Genomic DNA, 13,248 nt, shown 5'->3' with positions numbered 1-13,248 from the left:
ATCGATGTTATATTTTGTTCTTGTCCTAGATGAAGCAGTCACAGTTGGAAAGGCAGACAGCTTCCTAACAAGGAGCTCTGCAGTCTTCTTTTCCCTTTTGAAAATTGACAGACTTTCTTCTCCATAAGTTCATGGGAACTAAGTTCTTCATCTGTGGCCCCCCAAATTTTTTTGGCAAATGTTTTCCAGTATGAAATTAGAAATAACACCAATAAAACATAGCTAATATTGTTTCACTACATTTATGGACATCTGCTCCCTGTCGATAGACTCTGGTTCATAAAGGAATACATTTAACCTGTGTCTGTCCCAGCCCCTCAAGCACAGCAAAAATCAGCTCAATAATTTATCACACACTTTCTTTTTTTTTTTTTTTTTGACTTATGTACAAGGCTGTATATTTTTGGAAATACATTTTTATGTGTTAAAATTTTGTCTTTGAAGCTGCTGCTTCCTTCGCAGGGGAAACAAGAAAAAAAACGATCCAACAGTACTCACTGAGTCATATACTACAGACAATAAAGTGCAAGAGATAATTGGGGAGACATAGAATAACATAACTACTATGTCGTAACATATACTGCTGAATAGCTGGCATTTATGGCTACTGACATAGTCCAAATTTAATTTATTTCCTAGAGGAATCAAGATGAAAAGATTGATTACCCTGATGCTCTCAAAAATTTATTTTGGGAATTCAAATGGTTTGAGAAATTTTTTTCATGCTATGGCTAATGATGTTGTTATAAACATAACTTCAACCAATGCTTTTCCTCAAAGTAGTTCCATTTATTCTTAGATACAGGAGATAGACTCATTTACCAAGGCTGCCTTCCATTTTCCATGTTATCTTGCTGCAAAATGTATCAGACACACTTTCAACACAAATAATTTCATAGGAGTTTTGAAATTGTACTGACAGTGTTTAACATTGCATAGCTGTTTCAACGTCATTGAAGTGTACTAATGCTGGACCACAAAATTTTGGGGTTCATAAGAATGAATGCTTCTGATAATTTATTTATTTTCATTGTAGTAAAACATAACTAAAATCTATCATTTCAGCCATTTTTAAGTCTACAGTTCACTGTGCTTTTTTTGTTCTTTTCTTTTTTTATTATTCATACATGTGGGGTACAACATTGATTTTCAATAATTGTGTTCAATGTGTGGTGGTTAGATCAGTATAGTTAGCTTATTCATCATTACAATACACAATCATTCTTTGTGTCTGTTGACCAATTCCCCATTCTTTTATATGCTAGAATTTGTTGTTGCACTGTCTCTACAAATAAATCATTATTAATGTGGACTTCTGCTAAAATGGGAAATAGCTTCACTGGTTACCGTGGGTTGATATAATGCACTTTAAATTAAAATTCTACTTGTAACATTAAAATAGCATTGATGGACCTGTTTGGGGACATTCTGGCACTACTGTATAAAACCTAAATAGGTCTGCCCATCTGTACCTAGAGTGGGCACTCAATAAGTATTTTTGAATGAATCTTTAAGGACTTGAGAGCCATTAACATCCTGTACTTAAACTACAGCCAAGGCATAGGTTGGGCCCTGGCTGAGTTTGTGTCCAGTCCGGCAATACCAATCCATTGCTTGGTGCCTTGTGCAAAGTTGAACATGTGGAAATTAGACTAGATATATTTTGACTGAATTAAAACTATCCAGCTGAATTGGGTTTCAATAAAGAAGATAGAGATAGCTGGTTCCATATCTCATGAGCAAGCTTCTGCAAATCCTTCAGAAGTGTTGGGATTTCTTGAACCCATTACTGAAAAGTACGTTTTCACCTGATATTATCTTTTTCCTTTCCTAGTTCATAGATGTCGACAATTTCCTGACTAATCCACAGACCCTCATTCTAATGATTGCAGAAAACAAAACCATTGTGGCCCCCATGCTGGAGTCTCGGGGATTGTATTCTAATTTCTGGTGCGGAATCACACCTCAGGCAAGTCTTTTGGCTAATGAATTAAGGCTATGGGTTTTTAAAAGGTAACACTGTGTAGATAGTGGCCCCATTCATCTTTTTCTCATTTACTCCCTTGAAACATGCATGTCGTTGTGTTACTAGAGCAAACATTTTCAGAAAAGGCCATAAATCCAGGTTCAATGCCACAACCCAATGGGTTCTTCTGTATTAATTATGAAGAATATATTCTAAAGAGCTTAGCCTTAGAGCTTCAAATTAATCAATGTTTTGTATTCTCCCCCAATCCCCGATTCAGGGAATTAAAAAGAAATTACATGAGTTTTCTTTGTCATTAGAAAATTAACGTAAGAACACTATAGAAAAACTTAGAAATGGAAAAAAGGAAAAAAAAAAAAAAAGGAAAAAAAATTATCCCCAGCACTATAACAGCACTACAGGTAGAAGCTTGCATGTTTTTAATAATTACATTATCATCAAGTGGCTATACTGCAGTTTACTCAGCCTTTCTTTTAGTTTGAACAATGTTTGAGTGGCTTGCAATTTTTTACTATTATAATGACCATTATGATTAATATAACCTTTTCTGTATTTAAGATTATTTCCTTAGGGTAGTTTCTTAGAAGTGGAATGACTGAGTCAAAGAGTATAAATGTTTTGATGATTCTTTGATATGTTGCCAAATTTATTTGTAAAGAGTTATAATAATTAAAACTATCATGGCAGCTTATAGTTACAAAATTCAAGTTAAAAACAAATTTTGAATTTTCCTCATTTCTCTATTGCATAATAAAATCTTCAAAATCTAGAGGCCTGTTGCAGTGAATGCTTATGGCTGGTTATATTTTTATTTTTTAATGAATTAGAGAGGTAAATTAAACCAATCAATATAATATGCATTCATGTAGGATAAAGATGGGTTAAGAGAAAAATGATATATTAAGTGATATATTTGTTCTCATGGCCAGAGGGCTCAATTTTGAGTCTCTCTTTTATATTTGGTTTGGTTTTGGTTGAGGAATGAGGCCGGTAGTATTCTGATAAATGTTTTATAACTGGCTGTCTCTGGGGGCTGATTCACAGCATTTACCAATTGTTATCGTGTAAATTCTCCCACCACGCAAACAACTTACATGTTGTTTAAGCTAAGGGAAAGGTTATGTAAAATGCAGTATAACTACTTGATGATATAGTTATTAAAAATATGAAAAGCTGTTATCTGAGATGTTGTTATAGTAGGGATTAAACATGATTTTTGTTTTTACAGATTTTAAGCTACCAATATTTCAACTGGTTTGCAGAATTCCTGTAAATTTAATAATCAGCAGTTCCAGTAAACACTGGATGAAGCAGTCCTCTTTTGTTATCACTTTGAGGGAGGCAATAGGTTCATATTTATAAAGGCCATTCAGTTCCTTGGGAGAAAACGTTATATGAGGTTAGTTTAAATTCATTTACTCTCAGTGAATAGTCTGTAGTGTTCCACGAGGCAGAATCACTCAAGGGTTTCTTTTAATGAATTATGCTTTGACTCCAGTAACGAGGATGGGTTATCCTAGTGACTGACCATAGTCTCCAAGTTTCTGTTATCTCCTTACTTGCTTTAATCATTAAAAGCAAATAGGAGAAATGTGCTCACTTGTTTTGCACAATAAAACTAAATTCTGAGCAACTTAGGGGCAATTCTAATATTCCTCCCTCTTTTTTTTTTTTTTTGGCTTTCCCCCATTCTAGTCAGGTTTCAACTAGGGCAGGAACAGAAATGGCCAATAACTTCATAAGCTCAAGGCAGGCCCTGTTTTCCAGAGCCCATAAACACCTCCAAAACAAAATGACCTTGATGTTGTCTGACCAATGAACAGGAATTATTAGCAATGAGATTTAAGTTATGTGGAAAAAGAGACCCATTCATTGCCTCTGTCTCTCTGCAGGAGGCATATTAATTCTCTTTCTCTCTCTCTCTCTCTTTCTCTGTTTCCTTCTCTCCCACTCCCACCTCCAGGATATTCAATGATCCATCATCATCATGAATTTTCCAAGCTTCTCATTCTGAGAATATTGTTCTTAAGTAGACTAGAACTTTACATTTGACATGAGTCCTTAGGCAGTCCTTTAAAGAACCAGTGTTCCTTTTCTCCCCTGGGTGAATGCTCATGAGCTGAAGTGTTAGGAGAATCCACAGAGGATGTTAAACAATCCTTAAGTTAAGAGCTAATCAAAAATTATAGTAAAAATAATACTTCATATAATGAATTACAGTTTCCAAAGTATCTTCACACACCTTACCACACGTACTTCATTCTACAGCTCTATGAGACAGACTTAGCAACTGTTATCCCATTTTTCAGGAGAAGAAACTCGTGCTCAAAGAGGTTAAGCATGGGCTAAGATCAAACAGCTAACAGATGGTTGAGATGACAATAAGACTCACATCTTCTGATCATGTACCTTATCACGTGGTCTGTGTTAGGGTTAGCTCATCTAGAACACTCCTTAAACACTGAAGAACATGTCAGAGAAGTAGACAAGGAGCCTGTCATCACCTAGAAAATTTTTGGAAATCCTTTCAAAGCTTTCACATACTTTCACAAGCTGTAGTTTATTGAGATACATCTTTGTCTCTTCTGGAACAGATTTTAGCGTTGGACATGGTCAAGTTATAGTAGGTGCCCCTGGGGTGTAAGTTCCTCCACTAGACTCTATACTTGATGAGGGCTAAGTCTGGGGCTGTCTTATTTGCTGATCAGCTTGAATTATATGAGGGTGCTTCTAAAAGTTCATGAAAAAATAGAAGTAAAAGACAATACGAATCTTTCCATGAACTTTTTGAAGACCCCTTATGGTAGGTACTCATAAGATGTTTGTTGAGTGAACAGTTTAGTTTGGAGAGAAAATGAGCTAGATAATGCCAAAGTTGTTCAAACTCAGTGTATTTAAAACTACAAAGTAAGGGAATTTGTTGTCCTGTGTGCTCGTGCAGAAGGAAGTTTCAAAAGACAAATCCCTCCAAAATGTGGAGCGGTCACATCTCCACCAGAATATTGAATAAGTAACTGCATCGAAAGAAGGCACTTATTTGTATGTCTAAGTGATGCATGTTTAATTAAAAATATTATCCATCATGTAATTTTAATACTAGCTAATATTCGTTGATGCCTTCTTGATGCTGGCACTATGCTAAGCACTTTGCAGGTTTTGCCTCACTTAATTTTTGCAGAAAACCCCGTGGAGTAGACAGTGCCATCATCCCTGGTTTAGAGATGAGGAAAAAGCACTGCAAGGTTGGCCACTGTCCCCCAGACAATGAGCAGCTGAGCTGGGATCCAAACGCAGGCAGTCTAACACTAGAACCTGGGTTCTTCACTGCTCTGCCCCACCACCTCTTAACACTCAGACTCCACATTCAATCATAAGTCAACATAAAATACACTATTATGGAATTACTAAATCAAGATATATGCTGAAATCCAAATTATTTCTGATATCAAGATCCCCTTAGTATTGTTTTATACGTAGATAGTATTTCTTGAGCTGATTCAGAAATTCTTAGGCCAAGATAGGAGGAGTGAAGGTGACTTTGTCCGGGAGCTTCTGTTTAACTGGTGATGACTTACACGGAATCAGCCTAGCAGATGACTGGGAAAGAGGAAGGCTTCAGATCAGAGCACAGCCCACCTATTTGCTCTTTTACAGGGCTTCTATAAACGGACCCCAGACTACGTTCAGATTAGAGAGTGGAAGCGGACGGGCTGCTTCCCTGTGCCCATGGTCCACTCCACCTTCCTAAGCGACCTGAGGAAGGAGGCCTCTGACAAGCTGACCTTCCACCCCCCACACCAGGACTATACCTGGACCTTTGATGACATCATCGTCTTTGCCTTCTCCAGCAGGCAAGCAGGTACCATTTGTGTTTGGGTGTACTGCCACCATGGAAACACTGCAAATGACCAGCTCCTTTGTTTTGTGCCTTTTATTAAGAAACACTCCTATTTCAGGAAACAAGCAAACAAACAAAAAAAACACTTTCTTTCCAGGTAGTGTCAGAGGCAGTTAATTGTCTGCAGTAGCCATGCCAGCATCCTCTATGTGGCTGTCCCTGTGAGCACCAGTCACCCAGAGCCAGGACTGCCCTCACCTAGAAATCCACTTTCTTTTAGGGCAGAGTTGGAAGAAGGATGATGTTGGGAGTCTGGGAAGGTGACTGGTTCCCTATGGTGCTACTGCATTGCTGTTATTATAGTAGTCCCTTTATTAAGTAGGGAACTGTGACAGAGGCCCAGAACAACACTCACAAAGCCCCCAGACTTTAAAAATGGAAGCTTATTTCTTCTCACAAAAGCCTGAGCTGCTATGCTGGCTCTGTTTCACAGCGTTTTCAGAGTCCCAGGCTTCTTCTAGGTTGCTTCTCCATTCTCTCTGAGGCAGTGCCCTTAATTGTAGGACCCAGGACATCTCACCACCCTGGACGCATTCCAGCCACCAGGGCAGAGAAAGAAAGGGGGGACGCTCTTCATCCTTTCAAGGGTACAATCCAGAAGTTGAGCACAGCACGTCCATGCACATCCTGTCCGCCAGGACTTACTCAGGGACAACACCCAGCTCTAAGGGAGGCTCAGAATGTCGTTTTTATTCCCTGCAGTCACGAGCCCAATTCCCTCACTCTACAAGGAGGAGAGACCAGATATGGGAAGGTGACCAACAGTCTCTACCTCAGTCCCCTTGAAAGGAGAGGCAAAGCCAGACTGAAGTCTTTTGTGAACCACTAAGAAAGTATTTCCTGTGGGTCTGCAGGCTTTCTGAAAAAGACAAGTCAAAAGGAAGGAAAGTAATTTCATTTCACCCTACGCCTGCTGTCAGGGAGGACGTAATTCACAAAAGCAGTTCAACAGGAAGATGCACAGCATTACCAAAGCAAACTTTTAGTAGGGTAGTGCAGACTTTCCTGACAGAAGTCGTTCCCATTATCAGTGCACTAGATATGTGCCACTTGATCACTTGCAAAAATGGGTCTAGAAACCGAGAAGATGGTGAATAAGCTCACTGTGGCCATAAATCAGGGTGAAAGAGATCGTGCGGACACCCAGGCAGCTGGGTGACCTGCTGGCAGATGAGAATGTTAGTACAAATTCAAGCTACAGCTCACACATCAGGCCATCCTAAAGCCATAGGCGTCCCACCCGTCAGTTGTAGATTTGGTAGGAATGAGAATATTTGGTAGACATGCATGAAGCCGATTTTTCCCCCTGGCTGCAAGAGCAGTCAGACCCTTCTGCCACGTGTAGGCATTTTTAGGCTTTGTGTCAGGGCAAAAGCAATCCTCAGGTGGACTGGAAGTTTTCACAGAGGTTCTTTTGTCAATGTCAATGGAAACTGCCTCTCTCAGCTTGGTGTGTGATTTGCTCTGACTCCTCCAGGACGGAAAGCAGAGTCAGGGCCTTCTCATCCCTTCCAGTTGTGCCAGTCCCTTTGCTTCAGAGCTTGGAGTAAGATGTTCCAAGAAAGTGAGGTACTAACAATTACAATGATGGTCATTGCCTAACATAGTCCTTTCTTATAGCCATTGTCCAAGGCATTATTGTGACCCTGTGTACTAAATTATTATGCTATGTTTTTTAAAACCAATACCTGGATTTGGGGCTGGAAGACTGACACAGGGTGGGTAGGGATTTTTCAGCTCTGCCCTTCGCTTGGTCTGTTCACTAGGACTTTATGTTTTATCGGTCAGACTTCCCAAGGGCCTTTCTGGAACATTGAAAGCAGGTACAGAGGCCCAACGCTGTTTGGTGATTCATTTGAGGAGAGGAGAGTTAGAAAAGGAAGGAGAGAGGATCCATCCACAATTCTTCACTTTTGTGCCTAGTATTGTGTTAGACTGTGTGTTGGTTGGGGAGTGAAGATCTTTACACGTGAAAACATAGCTAATAGTTAGGACGCGGTGAAAGCTGAGGGCCAGATCAGTGGCACAGACGGTGAACGGGGTGGGAGTCAAGGCAGGAAAGAATCACTGTCATCTGGGGGAAATGAAAGATATTTCCTGACAGTTGTGTGGTTCGAAGGTCATATTTTATTTATATTGAAGTATTTTGGGGAGAAACATGAATGAGTGTGGGGGTCATATGCAGCCTATGGAGAGCCCTAGGCGCTTCCTTTCTTAGGCCCAGAGCAAAGCTCTTCCTCTCTCCCTTGAAAGAGTCCTGATGGAAGATGATTTGTATTATTTTGTTCTCACTCTTCTGACACTCCCTAGCTGCGCATCATCCATTGGAGCATCATTTTTTAAAGGTCCACAAGGAAATAAAGGGTTTCCATGTCCCAGGAAGGACCATCTAACCACAAACCTTGGTCCTAAATCTTCTACCGCAGACTCCAGCCCTTGCTACATGTGGGGGATGGTTGAGGGGCAATTCAAGAGTGCTGGTGAGCTGGGCTTGGCTGCCCATCAGCCCAAGAAGAGAACACGTGGGCATGGGCCAGTCTCTGTGTCTGGAATGGGGCCAGGGTCAAGAGTTCACCTCCCGTGTGGCCAGTGATCTGGGCTCTGTGTCATGGCTACAGGAACCATCCCCGGCCCCAGCCAGTCGTCTTCCACATGTCTTCTGTGAGTCAAAAGAGGCAGGGTTGTGGGTGACGGGTAGGCAGACCTGCCTCATGGACACCACTGGCAGTAATCAAAAGTGCCTGCCATGAGCAGGGATGGCAGTCCCTCTTGACTAATTGTCCCAAGATAGCTTCCAAATTCTGGGTGGCATTGCCAATTAGGGACAAAGATTTGGCACTAATGACTTACTGCATGATCTCGGACAAATCGCAACCTCCTCTGAGTCTGATTTTTTGTCACCAAGGATAGAGATAATCATATCAATCTGCAGTGTTAAGGCACTATGTGAGTACCAGCAAATGTCTTTGTAAGAAAAGCAGAGTCCTTCAAAGTGTGGTGTAATTCGCCTTTCTTTTTTGAAGGGAAAATTGTTTTCCCCAGAAGAAGCTTTTACTGAGAGTACCAGATTCCTTCATAAATTTTAATTAGTTATCAACATATTTCGTTTTTAATTTTATTAATTTTTATCCAATTATTCATGCATATAGTTAAAAGAGGGCAAATCGTTACCCAAGGTTTATTTAAAAATGAGTTCTCTGCACATTACCCCCGCACCATTTCTTTCTTCCAGAAGACAACCGATTTTACCTCTTTAAGCGATAACGATAGTATAATATTCACATTCGTGGTTCTAGATAACATGCTTGTCCTGCTCCTTCCTGACTCTCACTGTGGGCGTATCTGTGGGTGCTCCACGGCAGAAGGTAAGGAGTGAGACTTCTCTCCACCCTCTGCCCTGCACGGGCAAGCACGCTCTTCTCATGCTTTGTCCTCTCAACATAACTGAAGATAGACCAGTGGTCAGTGTTCTTGTTGCTATAATCATGTGACCTGATTCCAAGCTGAGCTATTTATAGACTATGGTTAGTTTTCCTTTACCTAATTTTTTTTAACATTTATTTATTATTTTTATTCCTATATTTATCATTATATAATATAATCATTTTTTTGTGGCCATTTACCAATTTCTTCTTAATCCACCTTCCGCCTCACCCTTTACCACTTCTGGTGGCCTCAGTTCTATTCTCTCCTTTTGAAGGTTCTATGAATTGTTGTTATTGTTGTATTTTTCTTTTTTTTGTTCTCTGTTTATTTTTAATTTTTTCAGCTCCTAGTTATGAGTGAGGACATGCAGTATTTCTCTTTCTGTATTTGGCTTATTTCACTTAATTTTCTCCAAGTCTATCCATGTTGCTGCAAATGACAGAATTTCATTCCTTTTTATGGCAGAGTAGTATTCCATTGGTATATATACCACATTTTCCTTATCCAATCATCTTTTTTTTTTTTTTTAATTTTATTTTGTCGATATACATTGTGGCTGATTATTGCTCCCCATCACCAAAACCTCCCTCCCTCCCCGCTCCCCCACAACAATGTCCTTTCTGTTTGCTTGTCGTATCAACTTCAAGTAATTGTGGTTGTTATATCTTCTTCCTCCCCCCCCAGTTTGTGTGTGTGTGTGTGTGTGTGTGTGTGTGTGAATTTATATATTAATTTTTAGCTCCCACCAATAAGTGAGAACATGTGGTATTTCTCTTTCTGTGCCTGACTTGTTTCACTTAATATAATTCTCTCAAGGTCCATCCATGTTGTTGCAAATGGCAGTATTTCATTTGTTTTTATAGCTGAGTAGTATTCCATTGTGTAGATGTACCACGTTTTCGGTATCCACTCATCTGATGATGGACATTTGGGCTGGTTCCAACTCTTGGCTATTGTAAAGAGTGCTGCGGTGAACATTGGGGAACAGGTATACCTTCGACTTGATGATTTCCATTCCTCTGGGTATATTCCCAACAGTGGGATAGGGGGGTCCTATGGTAGATCTATCTGCAATTGTTTGAGGAACCTCCATACCATTTTCCATAGAGGCTGCACCATTTTGCAGTCCCACCAACAATGTATGAGAGTTCCTTTTTCTCCGCAACCTCGCCAGCATTTATCGTTCATAGTCTTTTGGATTTTAGCCATCCTAACTGGGGTGAGATGGTATCTCAGTGTGGTTTTGATTTGCATTTCCCGGATGCTGAGTGATGTTGAGCATTTTTTCATATGTCTGTTGGCCATTTGTATATCTTCCTTAGAGAAATGCCTACTTAGCTCTTTTGCCCATTTTTTAATTGGGTTGCTTGTTTTTTTCTTGTAAAGTTGTTTGAGTTCCTTATATATTCTGGATATTAATCCTTTGTCAGATGTATATTTTGCAAATATTTTCTCCCACTCTGTCGGTTGTCTTTTAACTCTGTTAATTGTTTCTTTTGCTGTGCAGAAGCTCTTTAGTTTGATATAATCCCATTTGTTTATTTTTCCTTTGGTTGCCCGTGCTTTTGGGGTCGTATTCATGAAATCTGTGTCCAGTCCTATTTCCTTTTTTTTTTTTTTTTAAATTTCTTATTTTTTTTATTTTGTCGATATACATTGTGGCTGATTATTGCTCCCCATCACCAAAACCTCCCTCCGTTCTACCTCCCCCCTCCCCCCAACAATGTCCTTTCTGTTTGCTTGTCGTATCAACTTCAAATAATTGTGGTTGTTATAACTTCTTCCCCCCCCAGTTTTTTTTTTTTTTGTGTGTGTGTGTGTGTGTGTGCGTGTGTGTGTGAATTTATATATTAATTTTTAGCTCCCACCAATCAGTGAGAACATGTGGTATTTCTCTTTCTGTGCCTGACTTGTTTCACTTAATATAATTCTCTCAAGGCACAGCCATGTTGTTGCAAATGGCAGTATTTCATTTGTTTTTATAGCTGAGTAGTATTCCATTGTGTAGATGTACCACATTTTCCGTATCCACTCATCTGATGATGGGCATTTGGGCTGGTTCCAACTCTTGGCTACTGTAAAGAGTGCTGCGATAAACATTGGGAAACAGGTATACCTTCGACTTGATGATTTCCATTCCTCTGGGTATATTCCCAACAGTGGGATGGCTGGGTCGTATGGTAGATCTATCTGCAATTGTTTGAGGAACCTCCATACCATTTTCCATAGAGGCTGCACCATTTTGCAGTCCCACCAACAATGTATGAGAGTTCCTTTTTCTCTGCAGCCTCGCCAGCATTTATCGTTCATAGTCTTTTGGATTTTAGCCATCCTAACTGGGGTGAGATAGTATCTCAGTGTGGTTTTGATTTGCATTTCCCGGATGCTGAGTGATTTTGAGCATTTTTTCATATGTCTGTTGGCCATTTGGATGTCTTCCTTAGAGAAATGCCTACTTAGCTCTTTTGCCCATTTTTTAATTGGGTTGCTTGTTTTTTTCTTGTAAAGTTGTTTGAGTTCCTTATATATTCTGGATATTAATCCTTTGTCAGATGTATATTTTGCAAATATTTTCTCCCACTCTGTTGGTTGTCTTTTAACTCTTTTAATTGTTTCTTTTGCTGTGCAGAAGCTTTTTAGTTTGATACAATCCCATTTGTTTATTTTTCCTTTGGTTGCCCGTGCCTTTGGGGTCATATTCATGAAGTCTGTGCCCAGTCCTATTTCCTGAAGTGTTTCTCTTATGTTTTCTTTAAGAAGTTTTATTGTTTCAGGGTGTATATTTAAATCCTTAATCCATTTTGAGTTGATTTTAGTATACGGTGAGAGGTATGGATCTAGTTTCATTCTCCTGCATATGGATATCCACTTATCCCAGCACCATTTGCTGAAGAGGCAGTCCCTTCCCCAGTGAATAGGCTTGGTGCCTTTGTCAAAGATCAGATGGAAGTAAGTGTGTGGGTTGATTTCTGGATTCTCTATTCTATTCCATTGGTCAGTGTGTCTGTTTTTATGCCAGTACCATACTGTTTTGGTTATTATAGCTTTGTAGTATAGCTTAAAGTCAGGTAGTGTTATGCCTCCAGCTTTATTTTTTTTGCTCAGCATTGCTTTGGCTATGCGTGGTCTTTTATTGTTCCATATAAATGTCTGGATAGTTTTTTCCATTTCTGAGAAAAATGTCTTTGGAATTTTGATGGGGATTGCATTGAATTTGTATATCACTTTGGGTAGTATGGACATTTTCACTATGTTGATTCTTCCAATCCAAGAGCATGGGATATCTTTCCATCTTCTTGTATCCTCTCTAATTTCTCTCAGCAGTGGTTTGTAGTTCTCATTATAGAGATTTTTCACCTCCTTGGTTAACTCAATTCCTAAGTATTTTATTTTTTTGGTGGCTATTGTAAATGGGCAAGCTTTCTTGATTTCTTGTTCTGTATGTTCACTATTGGAGAAAAGAAATGCTACTGATTTTTGTGTGTTGATTTTGTATCCTGCTACTGTGCTGAAATCATTTATCAATTCCAACAGTTTTTTTGTAGAGGTTTTAGGCTGTTCGATATATAGGATCATGTCATCTGCAAACAGGGACAGTTTGACTTCATCTTTTCCAATCTGGATGCCCCCCATATGGTTCTTGATGGGCCACAGAACTCTATCAGCAGGTAGTAGACCCTGGCACGCATCAGAGAGTAATATCAAGCTCTACCTATTTTAAATTTATAAACTGGATTCTAATTGGCCTTCAGGGAGTTTCCATGGAAATTGGAGATACCACTTTGCAATGGTACAAGGTTACAGCACCAGGTAGGCAGGAAGATTGTAAAATCCCTGTTCCTTTAAAAAGTCAACTGATGTCCCCTCACTATGAAATTGTCTCTGACTCCGTCAGTCTGATCGCAGGTGTTCCCACTTCCATTATAGTATTTCTAGC

At 39.6% G+C, this 13,248-nt stretch overlaps 1 protein-coding gene across 1 annotated transcript in view; it reads left to right on the top strand.

Annotated features, from left to right (window-relative positions):
- Positions 1-13,248, top strand: part of LOC134384400 (procollagen galactosyltransferase 1-A-like) — a 154,148-nt gene that overhangs the window by 55,791 nt on the left and 85,109 nt on the right. Inside the window, 3 exon segments of the mRNA XM_063105924.1 lie at positions 1,835-1,969; positions 5,642-5,846; positions 9,182-9,250. Coding sequence (XP_062961994.1) covers positions 1,835-1,969; positions 5,642-5,846; positions 9,182-9,250 — 409 coding nt within the window.

This window comes from Cynocephalus volans, chromosome 8 (assembly GCF_027409185.1).
Source record: "Cynocephalus volans isolate mCynVol1 chromosome 8, mCynVol1.pri, whole genome shotgun sequence".
NCBI lineage: Eukaryota > Metazoa > Chordata > Mammalia > Dermoptera > Cynocephalidae > Cynocephalus > Cynocephalus volans.
This window is presented reverse-complemented; position numbering and strand designations above follow the sequence as displayed.